Source organism: Oncorhynchus mykiss, chromosome 19 (genome assembly GCF_013265735.2).
Source record: "Oncorhynchus mykiss isolate Arlee chromosome 19, USDA_OmykA_1.1, whole genome shotgun sequence".
Taxonomy (NCBI): domain Eukaryota; kingdom Metazoa; phylum Chordata; class Actinopteri; order Salmoniformes; family Salmonidae; genus Oncorhynchus; species Oncorhynchus mykiss.
This window is the reverse complement of record NC_048583.1, coordinates 65793675-65813652: the sequence shown is the minus strand read 5'-3', so window position 1 is coordinate 65813652 and position 19978 is coordinate 65793675. Positions and strand designations below refer to the sequence as shown.

At 44.5% G+C, this 19978-nt stretch overlaps 1 protein-coding gene across 8 annotated transcripts in view; it reads right to left on the bottom strand.

The window, feature by feature from the left end:
- Positions 1–5277: 5277 nt before the first annotated feature.
- The window catches only part of LOC110498653 (attractin), a 258850-nt gene continuing 244149 nt past the window's right edge, over positions 5278–19978 (bottom strand). For 6 of the 8 annotated variants that reach the window (XM_036955429.1, XM_036955430.1, XM_036955427.1 and 3 more), the window contains 3 exons: positions 17827–17934; positions 10353–10467; positions 5278–7184 (listed from right to left, as the gene is read on the bottom strand). In XM_036955429.1, the coding sequence (XP_036811324.1) occupies positions 7060–7184; positions 10353–10467; positions 17827–17934 (348 nt within the window). In that variant the 3' untranslated portion in view covers positions 5278–7059. The remainder of the gene's footprint in view (positions 7185–10352; positions 10468–17826; positions 17935–19978) is intronic. The other 2 variants (XM_036955432.1, XM_036955431.1) reach the window with 2 other exon arrangements.

Here is a 19978-nt window from a genome sequence, read left to right as displayed (position 1 = left end):
ATAGCCATGATTAAACAGGACCACGTTTAAAACACAAGCGGTCCCTGAGTTTATGTCAATATTCCACAGGTGAACTAACGGTTACATAAACCAGGAATGCAGACAGGCTTTATCTGAGCTGTCCAACACGTCTCCACCTGCTGTTTACCTACTGACCAACAAAGCATGTTATTCTGATGTTTTGCCTTGGTAAAAACCTTGGTAGAGCATGGGTGGAATAGGCATTGTGGGGCTGTAAAACCTTGGTAGAGCATGGGTGGAATAGGCATTGGTGGTGCTGTAAAACCTTGGTAGAGCATGGGTGGAATAGGCATTGGTGGGGCTGTAAAACCTTGGTAGAGCATGGGTGGAGTAGGCATTGGTGGGGCTGTAAAACCTTGGTAGAGCATGGGTGGAATAGGCATTGGTGGTGCTGTAAAACCTTGGTAGAGCATGGGTGGAATAGGCATTGGTGGTGCTGTAAAACCTTGGTAGAGCATGGGTGGAATAGGCATTGGTGGGGCTGTAAAACCTTGGTAGAGCATGGGTGGAATAGGCATTGTGGGGCTGTAAAACCTTGGTAGAGCATGGGTGGAATAGGCATTGGTGGTGCTCATGTGAATTTCCTTATTTTTTTCCCCGGCTTCAGATCAATACCTGTTCTCACTTAAAAACACAGCTTTAGTTTCTAACACAACAGTAAAAGATAGACAACAACAGGTGAATTTTACCATTTAATTATAAAACATTCATGTAATTATTTTATTTACATTTGTAATTACAATATTATCACTTAGCTAGTAATCCTCAGTTTCAACATAGTTTAATCACTTTTCTAGTGGAGCTTTTTGTTCTGCTGAACATCATGTGCCGCCTTACATTACTGTACTTTAAGAGCCTCAGGAGTTTGATTTTCAAAACCAATCAACAAATATATCATTCACAATACTTTGTCATTATTTAAAAAAACAAACAGCATTGCTGCTAAATTATACATATTAACAAACTACTTCCTCAAGTATCTACAGTGCCAATTTACAAAGAGAGGAAGGGAGAGAAGAGAGAGAGGAGAAAGGGAGAGATAAAACAGAAAACTGAGGAATTTGAGGCTTTGTTGGATACCAGGGTATGTATGTTCCTAGGGGGTTGTTGTGTATCTCTGTTAACGGAGACCAGTTCCTAGGGGGTTGTTGTGTATCTCTGTTAACGGAGACCAGTTCCTAGGGGGTTGTTGTGTATCTCTTAACGTAGACCAGTTCCTAGGGGGTTTATGTGTATCTCTGTTAACTGAGACCAGTTCCTAGGGGGTTGATGTGTATCTCTGTTAACGGAGACCAGTTCCTAGGGGGTTGATGTGTATCTCTGTTAACGTAGACCAGTTCCTAGGGGGTTGTTGTGTATCTCTATTAACTGAGACCAGTTCCTAGGGGGTTAATGTGTATCTCTGTTAACTGAGACCAGTTCCTAGAGGGTTGTTGTGTATCTCTGTTAACGGAGCGAGGTATAGAGGGAGATCTGCTGCTGCTGTGAAGATGGGAGGAGAAGAGAGGAAGTTTACACTGCCTTCACAATCCACGGGTCAAATCCCTCCCCAAGCACTACCAATGTATTGCCGCACAGAAGGTCCTTCAGAAGCCAGGTGGGTTGGAGGTTGTTAGATACTAGGTTGAAGATGCCCAGGTTAGGACAAGAGGATTCTAAGATCCCATAATCCTTGGCATAAATGCGGAAGAATTCTAAACAATGAGAAGAGTAATGCGAGCGAAAATGACGGGAAATGCATCTTCAATTTAGGAGACTGGAGGCTACAGGCTCTCACAGGAGAGGAGGCTACAGGCTCTCACAGGAGAGGAGGCTACAGGCTCTCACAGGAGACTGGAGGCTACAGGCTCTCAGAGGAGAGGAGGCTACAGGCTCTCAGAGGAGAGGAGGCTGGAGGAGACAGGAGATCTCTGTTAGGAGAGAGAGACATGATATCTCTGTTAGGAGAGAGAGACATGATCTCTGTTAGGAGAGAGACATGACATCTCTGTTAGGAGAGAGAGACATGATGTCTCTGTTAGGAGAGAGAGACATGATGTCTCTGTTAGGAGAGAGAGACGTGATATCTCTGTTAGGAGAGAGAGACGTGATATCTCTGTTAGGAGAGAGAGAGATGGAGATCTCTGTTAGGAGAGAGAGACATGATATATCTGTTAGGAGAGAGAGACGTGATATCTCTGTTAGGAGAGAGAGAGATGGAGATCTCTGTTAGGAGAGAGAGACATGATATATCTGTTAGGAGAGAGAGACGTGATATCTCTGTTAGGAGAGAGAGACATGATATCTCTGTTAGGAGAGAGAGAGATGGAGAACTCTGTTAGGAGAGAGAGACATGATATCTCTGTTAGGAGAGAGAGACATGATATATCTGTTAGGAGAGAGAGAGATGGAGATCTCTGTTAGGAGAGCGAGAGACGTGATATCTCTGTTAGGAGAGAGAGACATGATATCTCTGTTAGGAGAGAGAGACATGATATCTCTGTTAGGAGAGAGAGACATGGAGACAACTATCAACTACACCGCCTGACTGCCTCCATGAGGACTTATAGGCTAAGAGGGGAGGCAGAGAGCTGGGGTTATTGAGGTGTGTTTTGGATATTAAGGGGAAAACAGCGCCTGTACAGGAATGAACCAGCACAGCCCAGTGGCTTTAACCTACAAGGATGTGGTTGGTAGCTCCGGTTAAAACTATACAATCTGACTGGGGTTTTCCATCCTAACAGAGGAGGCTGGAGTATTCAGGGGTGTCAGTGAGTCAGGACATCAACAGAGGAAACACAAGAGGGGAAGAAAACATGGACTAGCCTGGTCCCAGATCTGTTTGGCATGTCAATGACCACAGGGAGCTGGCAAAGACAACATAAACAGATCTGTTTGGCATGTCAATGACCACAGGGAGCTGGCAAAGACAACATCAACAGATCTGTTTGGCAGGTCAATGACCACAGGGAGCTGGCAAAGACAACATCAACAGATCTGTTTGGCATGTCAATGACCACAGGGAGCTGGCAAAGACAACATCAACAGATCTGTTTGGCATGTCAATGACCACAGGGAGCTGGCAAAGACAACATCAACAGATCTGTTTGGCATGTCAATGACCACAGGGAGCTGGCAAAGACAACATCAACAGATCTGTTTGGCATGTCAATGACCACAGGGAGCTGGCAAAGACAACATCAACAGATCTGGGATTGAATAAAGCACAGCCATAAGGTCCTGTTCTAAACTAGTAAGACACATAGTCCATGATGCCTGTTCTCTCCAACAGCTCTGTCTGGATGTGTTGCTGCATTTAAGTGTTTAAAATATATATATATTTAACCTTTATTTAACTAGGCAAGTCAGTTAAGAACACATTCTTATTTACAATGACGGCCTACCATGGAACAGTGGGTTAACTGCCTGTTCAGGGGCAGAACGACAGATGTTTTATCTTGTCAGCTCGGGGATTCGATCTAGGAACCTTTCGGTTACTGGCCCAACACTCTAACCACCACTATGCTAACTATTTAAAGGGTAGTTAGCATAAACATAACCACATGTAATGTAATGTAACATGTAATGATTTACACTAGTTTACTCATCAAAAGTCCCAATGCAAATATCCCTCCCTTTTCTATTACAGGAGTTACGACAGAACACCCATCAGAATTCCCAACAATGCCCAAGTCATGTCAGAATTTTTTTTTCCGGGTGTGATGTAATATAGAGGACCCATCAAGCCAGCCTATTCCCTATAACGTAAACACCAACAAAATATAACTTCAAATGGATACAATTAAACCAAATCGTCATGACTACTGGTTTGAATAGAATTTTCAGCCAACTTACAAGCAAATACTATGAATTTATTGTTACAAATCAACTTACAAAGTTGCTAGCTAACTGTCCCGACCAGATCACCGACCATTTCGAATCCCACCGTACTTTCTCCACTATGTAATCTGGTTTCCAAGCTGGTCATGGGTGTACCTCAGCCACGCTCAAGGTCCTAAACGATATCATAACCGCCATTGATAAAAGACAATACTGTGCAGCCGTCTTCATCGACCTGGCCAAGGCTTTTGACTCTTGTCAATCACCACATCCTTATAGGAAGACTCCACAGCCTTGGTTTCTCAAATGATTGCCTCGCCTGGTTCACCAACTACTTCTCTGACAGAGTTCAGTGTGTGAAATCGGCGGGCCTGTTGTCCGGACCTCTGGCAGTCTCTATGGGGGTGCCACAGGGTGCAATTCTGGGCCCGACTATATTCTCTGTATACATCAATGATGTCGGTCTTGCTGCTGGTTATTCTTTGATCCACCTCTACGCAGATGACACCATTCTGTATACTTCTGGCCCGTCGTTGGACACTGTGTTAACTAACCTCCAGACGAGCTTCAATGCCATACAACTCTCCTTCCATGGCCTACAGCTGCTCTTAAATGCAAGTAAAACTAAATGCATGCTCTTCAACCGATCGCTGCCCGCACCTGCTTGCCCGTCCAGCATCACTACTCTGGATGGTTCTGACTTAGAATATGTGGACAATTACAAATACCTAGGTGTCTGGTTAGACTGTAAACTCTCCTTCCAGACTCACTTTAAGCATCTCCTATCCAGCATTAAATCTAGAATCGGCTTCCTATTTCGCAACAAAGCATCCTTCACTCACGCTGCCAAACATACCCTCATAAAACTGACTATACTACTGATCCTTGACTTCGGCGATGTCATTTACAAAATAGCCTCCAACACTCTACTCAGCAAACTGGATGCAGTCTATCACAGTGCCATCCGTTTTGTCACCAAAGCCCCATATACTACCCACCACTGTGACCTACCTGTACACTCTCGTTGGATGGCCCTCGCTTCATATTCGTCACCAAACCCACTGGCTCCAGGTCATCTATAAGTCTTTGCTAAGTCTTTGCTAGGTAAAGCCCCGCTTTATCTCAGCTCACTGGTCACCATAGCAGCACCCACACGTAGTACACAATCCAGCCTATTCCTCCTTTGACCGCCTTTCCTTCCAGTTCTCTGCTGCTAATGACTGGAAAAAATTGCAAAAATCAATGAAGTTCGAGACTCATATCTCCCTCACTAACTTTAAGCATCAGCTTGCACATTCATCTTCTGCACATCTACCATTCCAGTGTTTAATTGCTATATTGTAATTATTTCGCCACTACGGCCTATTTATTGCCTTACCTCACTAATCTTACCTCATTTGCACACACTGTATATAGACTTTTCTATTATGTTATTGACTGTATGTTTGTTTATTCCATGTGTAACTCTGTGTTGTTGTTTGTGTCGGGCTGCTTTGCTTTATCTTGGCCAGGTCGCAGTTGTAAATGAGAACTTGTTCTGAACTGGCCTACCTGGTTAAATAAAGGTGAAAAAAATGCTAACGTCAGCCCTGCTAGACTGCTAACGTTAGCCCTGCTAGTCTGCTAACGTTAGCCCTGCTAGTCTGCTAACGTTAGCCCTGTTAGACTGCTAGCGTTAGCCCTACTAGACTGCTAACGTTAGCCCTACTAGACTGCTAACGTTAGCCCTACTAGACTGCTAACGTTAGCCCTGCTAGACTGCTAGCGTTAGCCCTACTAGACTGCTAACATTAGCCCTGCTAGACTGCTAGCGTTAGCCCTACTAGACTGCTAACGTTAGCCCTACTAGACTGCTAACATTAGCCCTACTAGACTGCTAACATTAGCCCTACTAGACTGCTAGCGTTAGCCCTACTAGTCTGCTAACGTTAGCCCTGTTAGACTGCTAGCGTTAGCCCTACTAGACTGCTAACGTTAGCCCTGCTAGACTGCTAACATTAGCCCTACTAGACTGCTAGCGTTAGCCCTACTAGTCTGCTAACGTTAGCCCTGTTAGACTGCTAGCGTTAGCCCTACTAGACTGCTAACGTTAGCCCTACTAGACTGCTAACATTAGCCCTACTAGACTGCTAACATTAGCCCTACTAGACTGCTAACGTTAGCCCTACTAGACTGCTAACGTTACATTAGCCCTGAATGAGTCAGCCAGTTACTATCAACACCTAGCTTACTGCTACATTAAAGTAAACAACAGGCTGCTGGGGACTAAGTAGCCTGAGTGCCACATTTGTTTGTGCTCTTGCCAACTCCATTGCTGTCATTGTCAAGACAGACAAACAGACTGGCACTCAGGCTGGGGACTAACTGATATAACTGGTAAGGTGTAGAAACAAACTATCTGGTAGTAGAAAGCATACCAAGTAGGATGACTGGTAGTTTAGCAGACAGACGGCATACCAAGTAGGATGACTGATAGTTGATCAGACAGACAGACAGGCAGCATATCAAGTAGGATGACTGGTAGTTGATCAGACAGACAGACAGACAGACAGCATACCAAGTAGAATGACTGGTAGTTAATCAGACAGACATACAGACAGACAGCATACCAAGTAGGATGACTGATAGTTGATCAGACAGTCTAGCAGACAGACAGACAGCATACCAAGTAGGATGACTGGTAGTTGATCAGACAGTCTAGCAGACAGACAGACAACATACCAAGTAGGATGACTGATAGTTGATCAGACAGTCTAGCAGACAGACAGACAACATACCAAGTAGGATGACTGATAGTTGATCAGACAGTCTAGCAGACAGACAGACAGACAGACAGACAGCATACCAAGTAGAATGACTGGTAGTTGACCAGACAGTCTAGCAGACAGACCAAGCAGAATGACTGGTAGTTGATCAGACAGTAGACAGCGATCAAGCTTCTCCTTTACTCTGACCAGGTGGTAGAGGACTAATACAAGTCTTTTTTTCTTTCCCCTAAGTTCCACATGTCTGTCAGCCAGGTGTGGTTCCCCAGGTGCAGCAGGTGTCCGCTGCATACCCGCTCCCCTCCTCCTCTCAGCAGGTATGCAGCTCCCCCCAGGAAACGCCCTGCCTCTCTCTCTCTTCATCCCTCCCTCCAGTCCGGGGGTGTAGTCTCTGGGGCAGGGGGAGGGGTTAGGATGGAGCAGGGCGGGGTCCAGGGGCAGGGAGGGGGTGTGGTCAGATACAGGTGGAGGGCTGTGCAGAGGGGTGTTGCTTCCTGTTCCTCAGACCACATGACTTCTCCTTGTAACCAAGACACATCTGCTGAGACACATCCACCAGGGCCGAGGCCACCGTTAGACCTACACAGAGACAGGAAGTGATGAATTAGTAACAGGAAGTGATGTATAAGTAACAGGATATGGTGTAACCAAGACACATCTATCTGCTGAGACACATCCACCAGGGCCGAGGCCACCGTTAGACCTACACAGAGACAGGAAGTGATATATTAGTAACAGGAAGTGATGTATTAGTTTGTCACTAAACAATATGGGACTCAGTGTTGAATTCAGGGGATGGTTGCGATTTAAACAAATAGAATATGATGTATTAATATAATTATTCATCAATCCACTCTGAGGTTTGAAAGACTAATTATATAGATTCATATATGATTAGTGTTCATTATATAGATTTAACTGATTCATATTTAGTATATAGAGAAACATAGTCTATTAACATAGTTATGTGTCAGAATTAGATAAACATAGTCTATTAACATAGTTCTACGTCAGAATGTTCAGATAAACACAGTCTATTACCATAGTTCTACGTCAGTGTACAGATAAACGTATAGTCTATTAACATAGTTCTACGTCAGAGTGTTCAGATAAACAGTCTATTAACATAGTTCTACGTCAGAGTGTTCAGATAAACATAGTCTATTAACATAGTTCTACGTCAGAGTGTTCAGATAAACAGTCTAACATAGTTCTACATCAGAGTGTTCAGATAAACAGTCTATTAACATAGTTCTACGTCAGAGTGTTCAGATAAACATAGTCTATTAACATAGTTCTACATCAGAGTGTTCAGATAAACATAGTCTATTAACATAGTTCTACATCAGAGTGTTCAGATAAACAGTCTAACATAGTTCTACATCAGAGTGTTCAGATAAACAGTCAAACATAGTTCTACATCAGAGTGTTCAGATAAACAGTCTAACATAGTTCTACATCAGTGTTCAGAATTTAAGCATTTTAATCCGGTCCAGATGCTAATCACAGCTAATCTCACATCCTCCTATACAGAAACGTATATACTGTATTCTATACCATCTATTGTATCTTACCTATGCCGCTCTGTCATTGCTCATCTATATATTTAGTTGTATATTTTCTTATTCCATTCCTTTACTTAGATTTGCGTTCATTAAATAGTTGTGGAATTGTTAGATATTACTGCACTGTCGGAGCTAGAAGCACAAGCATTTCACTACACTCGCATTTACATCTGCTAACCATGTGACCAATAACATCTGCTAACCATGTGTATGTGACCAATAACATCTGTTGATGGTCAGAACATGATGATGTGATGGCAGGGCTGTTGATGGTCAGAACATGATGATGTGACGGCAGGGCTGTTGATGGTCAGAACATGATGCTGTGATGGCAGGGCTGTTGATGGTCAGAACATGATGTGATGGCAGCATGGCTGTTGATGGTCAGAACATGATGATGTGATGGCAGGGCTGTTGATGGTCAGAACATGATGATGTGATGGCAGGGCTGTTGATGGCCAGAACATGATGATGTGATGGCAGGGCTGTTGATGGTCAGAACATGATGTGATGGCAGGGCTGTTGATGGTCAGAACATGATGATGTGACGGCAGGGCTGTTGATGGTCAGAACATGATGATGTGATGGCAGGGCTGTTGATGGTCAGAACATGATGTGATGGCAGGGCTGTTGATGGTCAGAACATGATGATGTGACGGCAGGGCTGTTGATGGTCAGAACATGATGATGTGATGGCAGGGCTGTTGATGGTCAGAATATGATGATGTGATGGCAGGGCTGTTGATGGTCAGAACATGATGCTGTGATGGCAGGGCTGTTGATGGTCAGAACATGATGATGTGATGGCAGGGCTGTTGATGGTCAGAACATGATGTGATGGCAGGGCTGTTGATGGTCAGAACATGATGTGATGGCAGGGCTGTTGATGGTCAGAACATGATGTGATGGCAGGGCTGTTGATGGTCAGAACATGATGATGGTCAGAACATGATGATGTGACAGCAGGGCTGTTGATGGTCAGAACATGATGTGAGGGCAGCAGGGCTGTTGATGGTCAGAACATGATGTGATGGCAGGGCTGTTGATGGTCAGAACATGATGATGTGATGGCAGGGCTGTTGATGGTCAGAACATGATGTGATGGCAGGGCTGTTGATGGTCAGAACATGATGTGATGGCAGGGCTGTTGATGGTCAGAACATGATGATGTGATGGCAGGGCTGTTGATGGTCAGAACATGATGATGTGACAGCAGGGCTGTTGATGGTCAGAACATGATGTGATGGCAGGGCTGTTGATGGTTAGAACATGATGTGATGGCAGGGCTGTTGATGGTCAGAACATGATGTGATGGCAGGGCTGTTGATGGTCAGAACATGATGTGATGGCAGGGCTGTTGATGGTCAGAACATGATGATGTGACGGCAGGGCTGTTGATGGTCAGAACATGATGATGTGACAGCTGGGCTGTTGATGGTCAGAACATGATGATGTGACAGCAGGGCTGTTGATGGTCAGAACATGATGATGTGATGGCAGGGCTGTTGATGGTCAGAACATGATGATGTGACAGCTGGGATGTTGCTGGTCAGAACATGATGTGATGGCAGGGCTGTTGATGGTCAGAACATGATGATGTGACATCTGGGATGTTGCTGGTCAGAACATGATGATGTGACATCTGGGATGTTGCTGGTCAGAACATGATGATGTGACAGCTGGGATGTTGCTGGTCAGAACATGATGATGTGACAGCTGGGATGTTGCTGGTCAGAACATGATGATGTGACAGCTGGGATGTTGCAGGTCAGAACATGATGATGTGACAGCTGGGATGTTGCTGGTCAGAACATGATGATGTGACAGCTGGGATGTTGCTGGTCAGAACATGATGATGTGACAGCTGGGATGTTGCTGGTCAGAACATGATGATGTGACAGCTGGGATGTTGCTGGTCAGAACATGATGATAAATGACATGTTGTGTAAAGGCCTGAAAAATAACCTTGGGGAGGAGGCCGCCTCTGTGAGCTCCAGATGGAAGGTTTTGTTATGACAGAGTGACAATTGAATTAATAAAATACCTAAAGCTGACAGACTGGGAGAGAGGGGGAGGGATAAGGAGAGAGAGGGGGAGAGCGAAGGGGGAGAGGCAGAGAGAGTGGGGGGGGGGGGGGGGGGGGGGAAGTGAGTGAGCGGGGGGGGTCATCCCTCCATCTTACCAGACTGACCGGGTGGGGGGATGCCCCCGGTGCCTCTGGGTAAACGGACGAAGATGGAGAGGACAGCAGCCTTGTTCCCAAAACACGGCTCCATGGCGATGGGCTTGGGCACCGTCTGGACAGGAAAGAGAGACATCAGGTAAGACGTTAGAGATACAATTTCCGTTGTTTTTAATTCTCTGTGTCATATCAACAGTCCTGCTGGGCGTGACAAGGAGTTGGCAAAAGAGCAGAAACAGACTGGCAGTCAGGATAACCAGCTGAATGCTCCTGTACACTTTACTGCAACAATTCATCAGAGCTCTCCAGTCAGACAGGCACAGTGGATTGCAGTGTTAAGACAGTTAACACTCTAGCCTCACCCAACAGAGAACAATCTCTCTCTTCCTCCTTGACAGCCCTTCTCACCATCTATCTCTATCAATCTCTCTAACAATCTCTCTATCAATCTCTCTAACAATCTCTCTATCAATCTCTCTATCAATCTCTCTTTCAATCTATATTCTGCTGTCCTCTCTATTCTGCTTTCTTCTTTATCCTTCTCTCTCTTCTCCCCTCCTCTTCTTCGTCTATCTATCTATCTATCTCGCTCTCTTTTCTCTATCCCACACACGTGCACACGGACACATACCTCTCTTTCCAAGAGGGAACCCACACTTGGCTGTGTCCCAATCAACAAGAGGGAACCCACACATATGCTGTATCCCAATCAACAAGAGGGAACCCACACATATGCTGTATCCCAATCAACAAGAGGGAACCCACACATATGCTGTATCCCAATCAACAAGAGGGAACCCACACATATGCCTTATCCCAATCAACAAGAGGGAACCCACACATATGCCTTATCCCAATCAACAAGAGGGAACCCACACATATGCTGTATCCCAATCAACAAGAGGGAACCCACACATATGCTGTATCCCAATCAACAAGAGGGAACCCACACATAGGCCTTATCCCAATCAACAAGAGGGAACCCACACATATGCTGTATCCCAATCAACAAGAGGGAACCCACACATATGCTGTTTCCCAATCAACAAGAGGGAATCCACACATAGGCCTTATCCCAATCAACAAGGATGTTGTATTTTTCAGGCAGTATTTCTAGGCAGGACGTCACAATTGGCACATCCCAATTCCAAGTTCCTTTAAAATGGGCAGCATCCCATGAATCCTTCGCGGAGCAGGCTATAAGAATAAGGAATAACTTCGACAAATGTAAGTATAACGTTTATTTATTCACCAAATTATGTAAAAATATTCAACAAATTACTTTCATAAGATTTTTTTTTTCAAATGTTGAGTAACTGTTGTTTATCAGCCCGTTGCCACACTAGCTAGCACATCGTATGCGATAGCTAGCTAACATTAACGTTAGTAGGTGATCTCGTCCTGCATATCAGTTGTTTAGAGATTAACAACTAAACTAAATGCGCCTAATCGTAGATTCAGCAGTGTAAATTGTGAAGACCTGGACAGTTTTTAAATCAGGAATTGGTGAACTTGCTAGCCAGCTAAAGACATGTAGCAAATAGTTCCCCTCCCCCATTTGTTTTTCAGGGACTGAAGTGGACACCTGATTGTCTTTCACTCCATTGCATTGGCTTGGCAGGAGAAAACAGTCCTGCCCAACTTGTTTGGAGGTAAGACATTTTAACAACATCTGATGAAAAATGTAGAAAATGCAGCCAGCTGTGGTTCCTGTTCAATCTAGGCTTGCTAGCCTGCCAAGTGATTTGTGCATTATGTTGTTGAGTCTGTTTGGCAAGCCTGCTTTACCGTAGAAGCAGTGTCTGACTTTAGCTTGTCACTTTCCCTTCGCCGTTGTGTTTGGCGTTACAGCACTTGTTCAAGTTAGATGATAGGTTATTATACTCTTACTGTAAACAACTGAACCAGCCTAAAATATGCAAAACTGGTAACAAAACGCATGAATAAAGGTTGTTGTGGCTTCAGCAATCTGAAGCAGCTCTGAAATTTCAGCAGTGAAGGTAAATTTTTCCTCCTTGTCTCTGCTTGAAGGACATGTCCTTCTGACCCCCTGCAGATGTAAAGGAGGTGTTGGGAACCAGGATAATAACTATATCCCTGGATTTTATATCCAACAAAAATATAAACGTACCATGCTAACAATTTCAACATTTTGCTGAGTTACAGTTCATATAAGGAAGTCAGTCAATTGAAATAAAAGGATTAGGTCCCTGATCTATGCATGTGTAAATCATCTAGAAAGATGTGTCGGCATCGAGTCTCTGATCTCCTCCTGCTCTACAGCAGAGTCTCACAACTCAATCGCTGGTTGAAGACTGTGTCCTGCAAAGGTGGAGGTGTTGCTAACATTTACGATACCAAATTTCAATTTGCAACAAAAAAAAGTACTGCGTTTTCTTCTTTTGAGCTTCTAGTCATGAAATCTATGCAGCTCAACTCAATCACTTTTTATAGCTACTGTTTACAGGCCTCCTGGGCCCTATACAGCGTTCCTCACTGAGTTCCCTGAATTCCTATCGGACACTGTAGCCATGGCAGATAAAGTCACCAAATATTTGAATATTAATATTCACATGGAAAAATCCCTAAACCCACTCCAAAAGGCTTTCGAAGTCATCATCGACTCAGTGGGTTTTGTCCAACATGTCTCCGGACCTACTCACTGTCACAGTCATACTCTGGACCTAGTTTTGTCCCATGGAATAAATGTTGTGGATCTAAATGTTTTTCCTCATAATCCTGGACTATCGGACCACCATTTTATTACGTTTGCAATCGTAACAAATAATCTGCTCAGACCCCAACCAAGGATCATCAAAAGCCATGCTATAAATTCTCGGACAACCCAAAGATTTCTAGATGCCCTTCCAGACTCCCTCCACCTACCCAAGGACAAAAATCGTCTAACCACCTAACTGAGGAACTCAATTTAACCTTGCGTAATACCCTAGATGCCGTCACACCCCTAAAAAAAACAAAAAAACATTTGTTACAAGAAATTTGCTCCTGGAAAATACCTGAGCCCTGAAGCTTCCAGAAAATTGGAAGGGAAATGGGACTACACCAAACTGGAAGTTTTCTGACTAGCTTGGAAAGACATTACCGTTCAGTACCGAAGAGCCCTCACTGCTGCACGATCATCCTATTTTTCCAACCTAATTCAGAATAATCTGTTTGTTATACTGTCGCCAAGCTAACTAAACAGCAGCATTCATCACTTCAGCAGTGATACATTCATGAACTTCTTTGATGAAAACATCATGATCAATAGAAAGCAAATTACGGACTCCTCTTTGAATCTGCTCAGTTGTCCAGGACATCTATGGAGACACTCAAGGTTTTTAAATCCTGTAATTCTTGACACATTCATAAAAATAGTCAGTAATAAAGCCCCTTGAAGAATCCAAACCTTGACCGGGAAAATGTAAACTAAAATCTCCCATTCCTCTCTGTTGCCCATCAACTCACTGCCTTCCTGAAGACAATGTATACGAAACGCTTCATTCTGGTTTTTGACCCCATCATAGCACTAAGACTGCACTCGTGAAGTTGGTATATTACATTTTAATGACATCAGACCGAGGCTCTGCATCTGTACTCGTGCTCATAGACCATAGTGCTGCTTTTGATACAATCAATCACCACATTCTTCTGGAGAGATTAGGAACCTTAATTGGTCTACACGGACAAGTTCTTCCCTGGTTTAGAGCTTATCTGTCGGAAAGATTTTTGTTTGTCTCTGTGGATGGTCTGTCCTCTGACAAATTAATTGTGCGTTTTGGCATTCCTCAAAGTTCCGTTTTAGGGCCACTATTGTTTTCACTATATATTCTACCTCTTTGTGATGTCAACGTTCACTGCTATGCGGATGACACACAGCTGTACATTTCGATGAAACATGGTGAAGCCCCAAAATTGCACTCCCTGGAAGCTGTGTTTCAGACATAAGGAAGTGGATGGCGGCAAATGTTCTACTTTTAAACTCGAACAAAACAGAGATGCTTGTTCTAGGTCCCAAGAAACAAAGAGATCTTCTGTTGAATCTGACAATTCATCTCGATGGTTGTGCAGTCGTCTCAAATAAAACTGTGAAGGACCTCGGCGTTACCCTGGACCCTGATCTCTCTTTCGACGAACATTTCAAGGACAGCCATTTTCCATATTCATAACATTGTAAAAATCTGAAATGTTCTGTCCATAAATGATGCAGAAAAGTTACTCCATGCTTTTGTCACTTCTAGATTAGCCTACTGAAATGCTCTACTTTCCGGCTACCCGAATAAATCACAAAATAAACTTGAGTTCGTGCTAAACATGGCTGCTAGGATCTTGACTAGATCAAAAAAAATGTATCATATTACTCCAGTGCTAGCCTCTATACACTGGGTTCCTGTAAAGGCAAGGCTGATTTCAAGGTTTTACTGTTGACCTACAAAGCATTACATGGGCTTGCTCCTACCTATCTCTCTGATTTGCTCCTACCTATCTCTCCTACACGTACGCTACGGTCACAAGAAGCAGGCCTCCTTACTGTCCCTAGAATTTCTGAGCAAACAGCTGGAGGAAGGGCTTTCTCCTATAGAGCTCCATTTTTATGGAATGGTCTGCCTACCCATGTCAGAGACGCAAACTCGGTCTCAACCTTTAAGTCTTTACTGAAGACTCATCTCTTCAGTGGGTCATATGATTGAGTGTAGTCTGGCCCAGGAGTGTGAAGGTGAACGGAAAGGCTCTGGAGCAACGAACTGCCCTTGCTGTCTCTGCCGGGCCGGTTCCCCTCTCTCCACTGGGATTCTCTGCCTCTAACCCTATTACAGGGGCTGAGTCACTGGCTTACTGGTGCTCTTCCATCCCGTCCCTAGGAGGGGCGCGTCAGTTGAGTGGGTTGAGTCACTGATGTGATCTTCCTGTCTGGGTTGGCGCCCTCCCTCAGGTTGGTGGGAGGGGGAGATCTTCGTGGGCTATAATCAGCCTTGTCTCAGGGTAGTAAATTTGTGGTTTGAAGATATCCTTCTAGAGATTTGGGGCTGTGCTTTGGGGATATATCCTGCCTGGTTGGCCCTGTCCGGGGGTATCGTCGGATGGGGCCACAGTGTCTCCCGACCCCTCCTGTCTCAGCCTCCAGTATTTATGCTGCAGTAGTTTATGTGTCGGGGGGCTAGGGTCAGTCTGTTATATCTGGAGTATTTCTCCTGTCGGTGTCCTGTGTGAATTTAAGTATGCTCCCTCTAATTCTCTCTCTCTCCCTCTCCTCCTTGGGGACCTGAACCCTTGGGACTATGCCTCAGGACTACCTGTCATGATGACTCCTTGCTGTCCACCTGGTCGTGCTGCTGCTCCAGTTTCAACTGTTCTGCCTGCGGCTATGGAACCCTGACCTGTTCACCGGACGTGCTACCTTGTCCCGAACCTGCTGTTTTAAACCCTCTCTCTCTCTACCGCACCTGCTGTCACGAACTCTGAATGCTCGGCTATGAAAAGCCAACTGACATTTACTCCTGAGGTGCTGACCTGTTGCACCCTCTACAACCACTGTGATTATTATTATTTGACCATGCTGGTCATCTATGAACATTTGAACATCTTGGCCATGTTCTGTTATAATCTCCTGTTGGTCATCTATGAACATTTGAACATCTTGGCCATGTTCTGTTATAATCTCCTGTTGGTCATCTATGAACATTTGAACATCTTGGCCATGTTCTGTTATAATCTCCTGTTGGTCATCTATGAACATTTGAACATCTTGGCCATGTTCTGTTATAATCTCCTGTTGGTCATCTATGAACATTTGAACATCTTGGCCATGTTCTGTTATAATCTCCTGTTGGTCATCTATGAACATTTGAACATCTTGGCCATGTTCTGTTATAATCTCCTGCTGGTCATCTATGAACATTTGAACATCTTGGCCGTGTTCTGTTATAATCTCCTGTTGGTCATCTATGAACATTTGAACATCTTGGCCATGTTCTGTTATAATCTCCTGTTGGTCATCTATGAACATTTGAACATCTTGGCCGTGTTCTGTTATAATCTCCTGTTGGTCATCTATGAACATTTGAACATCTTGGCCATGTTCTGTTATAATCTCCTGTTGGTCATCTATGAACATTTGAACATCTTGGCCATGTTCTGTTATAATCTCCTGTTGGTCATCTATGAACATTTGAACATCTTGGCCATGTTCTGTTATAATCTCCTGTTGGTCATCTATGAACATTTGAACATCTTGGCCATGTTCTGTTATAATCTCATGTTGGTCATCTATGAACATTTGAACATCTTGGCCATGTTCTGTTATAATCTCCTGCTGGTCATCTATGAACATTTGAACATCTTGGCCATGTTCTGTTATAATCTCCTGTTGGTCATCTATGAACATTTGAACATCTTGGCCATGTTCTGTTATAATCTCCTGCTGGTCATCTATGAACATTTGAACATCTTGGCCGTGTTCTGTTATAATCTCCTGCTGGTCATCTATGAACATTTGAACATCTTGGCCATGTTCTGTTATAATCTCCTGTTGGTCATCTATGAACATTTGAACATCTTGGCCGTGTTCTGTTATAATCTCCTGTTGGTCATCTATGAACATTTGAACATCTTGGCCATGTTCTGTTATAATCTCCTGTTGGTCATCTATGAACATTTGAACATCTTGGCCATGTTCTGTTATAATCTCCTGTTGGTCATCTATGAACATTTGAACATCTTGGCCGTGTTCTGTTATAATCTCCTGTTGGTCATCTATGAACATTTGAACATCTTGGCCGTGTTCTGTTATAATCTCCTGCTGGTCATCTATGAACATTTGAACATCTTGGCCATGTTCTGTTATAATCTCCTGTTGGTCATCTATGAACATTTGAACATCTTGGCCATGTTCTGTTATAATCTCCTGTTGGTCATCTATGAACATTTGAACATCTTGGCCATGTTCTGTTATAATCTCCACCCGGCACAGCCAGAAGAGGACTGGCCACCCCTCAGAGCCTGGTTCCTCTCTAGGTTTATAATCTCCACCCGGCACAGCCAGAAGAGGACTGGCCACCCCTCATAGCCTGGTTCCTCTCTAGGTTTATAATCTCTACCCGGCACAGCCAGAAGAGGACCGGCCACCCCTCAGAGCCTGGTTCCTCTCTAGGTTTATAATCTCCACCCGGCACAGCCAGAAGAGGACTGGCCACCCCTCATAGCCTGGTTCCTCTCTAGGTTTATAATCTCTACCCGGCACAGCCAGAAGAGGACTGGCCACCCCTCATAGCCTGGTTCCTCTCTAGGTTTATAATCTCTACCCGGCACAGCCAGAAGAGCATCTACTCTATCAAAATAAAGTGTTACTGATAGGAACACAAACCTTTTCACCAATAACATAATGGAAGAACTGATGATGATAACATTCCCCCATTGCTGACACCACAGCTCTGAGGACAAGTGGCTTGGGGGAAGGGACAGTGATGTCACTCACCTTGACGTTTCCACCAATTAGGTCCGGCGGCTCCTCGTCCATTTCCAAGGCAACATTGATGGTGGCGAACGGCCGGCTAGCCATCTGCTGCATCTCACGGAGGAGTTGCTGAGGGGAAGAAGAGGGTCAGTGAGGAAGAACGAGGACAGCCCATTTTGGCACACTCAAAAAACACACTGTGCATCCGAATTCCAAATATAGTGCACTACATAGGGTATATAGCACACTACTCAGGGCATAAGGCGCACTACAGATGGTATAGATCACACTAAATAGGGCATATAGCGCTGTCATGACGTTGCCCGCTTTGGGTACAGCGAACACCATCCACCCGCTCAACCAGGCTGCTGTGGTCAGTGAGGAGAAGACCCTGCCTCATGGCCACACAGTATAAGAGACAGAGTGGATTTTCATAGAGAACAAAGGAATTTCTTCCACCTCACAGAACTTGAGGTCCGAACAACGTTTTAGTTCCGGAGAAAGTATAAAAGGTCGGTGAAGAATCCAGCTACGAACTGGTCCGTTTGTTACAACTTGGGGAAGCTCATGGGAGACGGCGCGGCCACATTAGCATTGCGCTGTTTATATAATAGCCTCAGATATGAGGTTTACATCTAATTGTTGTATAAGATGAATGAGTGAGTATGATACTGTTTGTAAAATTGTGTCATTTGATTTTGGACTGTTTAATGAAGGAAACTCCAATTCCCTTTTGAGTTGAACTAAATCAGAGGACCGCCCATGAGCCCAGTTAGGGTCAGGCATCCTGGGACAGCCCTGAGCCCAGTTAGGGTCAGGCATCCTGGGACAGCCCTGAGCCCAGTTAGGGTCAGGCATCCTGGGACAGCCCCTATTCTGCAAGGACGAAAACTCTCCAACAGAAACTAACTTTTCAACAAAGATCAAGACGACACACTGAGCGTAAATATATATATTGATTGCAATTATTCCCGAATGAGTGAGCGTTCATGTGTAAAGGATTAGCATTTCAATTGTTATAATTATTAACTCTGTAGTGACTTCTTAGTCGACCCCCACTTCCCCTTTTGTCTAACAAGCCGCCATGCCGGTTCAGCCCACTAGGGCACATTCTCATTTCATGTAAACATATTTACTGTTTGTTTATGCATTTCTGTGAATTACTTAGTTAGTAATAAATAAATGATTTAAGCCAATTGATGTATGGATGATTCATAGTGAAGACTGGGTTTGTGCAGATAACCAACAATTTACGACGTTTGGAATGAGACTAACGTGAGGTAAAGAATAACTCATTAATTAGAAGACTAATTGATCAGATATAAAATATCTGAAAGGTTATATTAGGAAATTATAACTTTGTAATCTGAATATTTTCCTTGGTCCCCCGACTTCCTAGTTAATTACAGTTACATGATTAATAAGTTGTTCGCGTAATACTAATTACAGAGAATCTTTGATGAAAACTAAGTCTTCAATTTAATGAAAGTAAAGACACGACCCCACACTACCCCATCATACCAGATCCCACACGACACCACACTACCCCATCATACCAGACCCCACACTACCCCATCATACCAGACCCCACACGACACCACACTACCCCATCATACCAGATCCCGCACGACCCCATCATACCAGATCCCACACGATCCCACACTACCCCATCACACCAGATCCCACACGACCCCACACTACCCCATCATACCAGATCCCACACGACCCCACACTACCCCATCATACCAGATCCCACACGACCCCATCATACCAGATCCCACACGACCCCACACTACCCCATCATACCCGACCCCACACTACCCCATCATACCAGATCCCACACTACCCCATCATACCAGATCCCACACGACCCCACACTACCCCATCATACCAGATCCCACACGACCCCACACTACCCCATCATACCAGACCCCACACCACCCCGTCATACCAGACCCCACACTACCCCATCATACCAGATCCCACACGACCCCACACTACCCCATCATACCAGACCACACACTACCCCATCATACCAGACCCCACACCACCCCATCATACCAGATCCCACACGACCCCATCACACCAGACCCCACACCACCCCATCATACCAGACCCCACACTACCCCATCATACCAGATCCCACACGACCCCACACTACCCCATCATACCA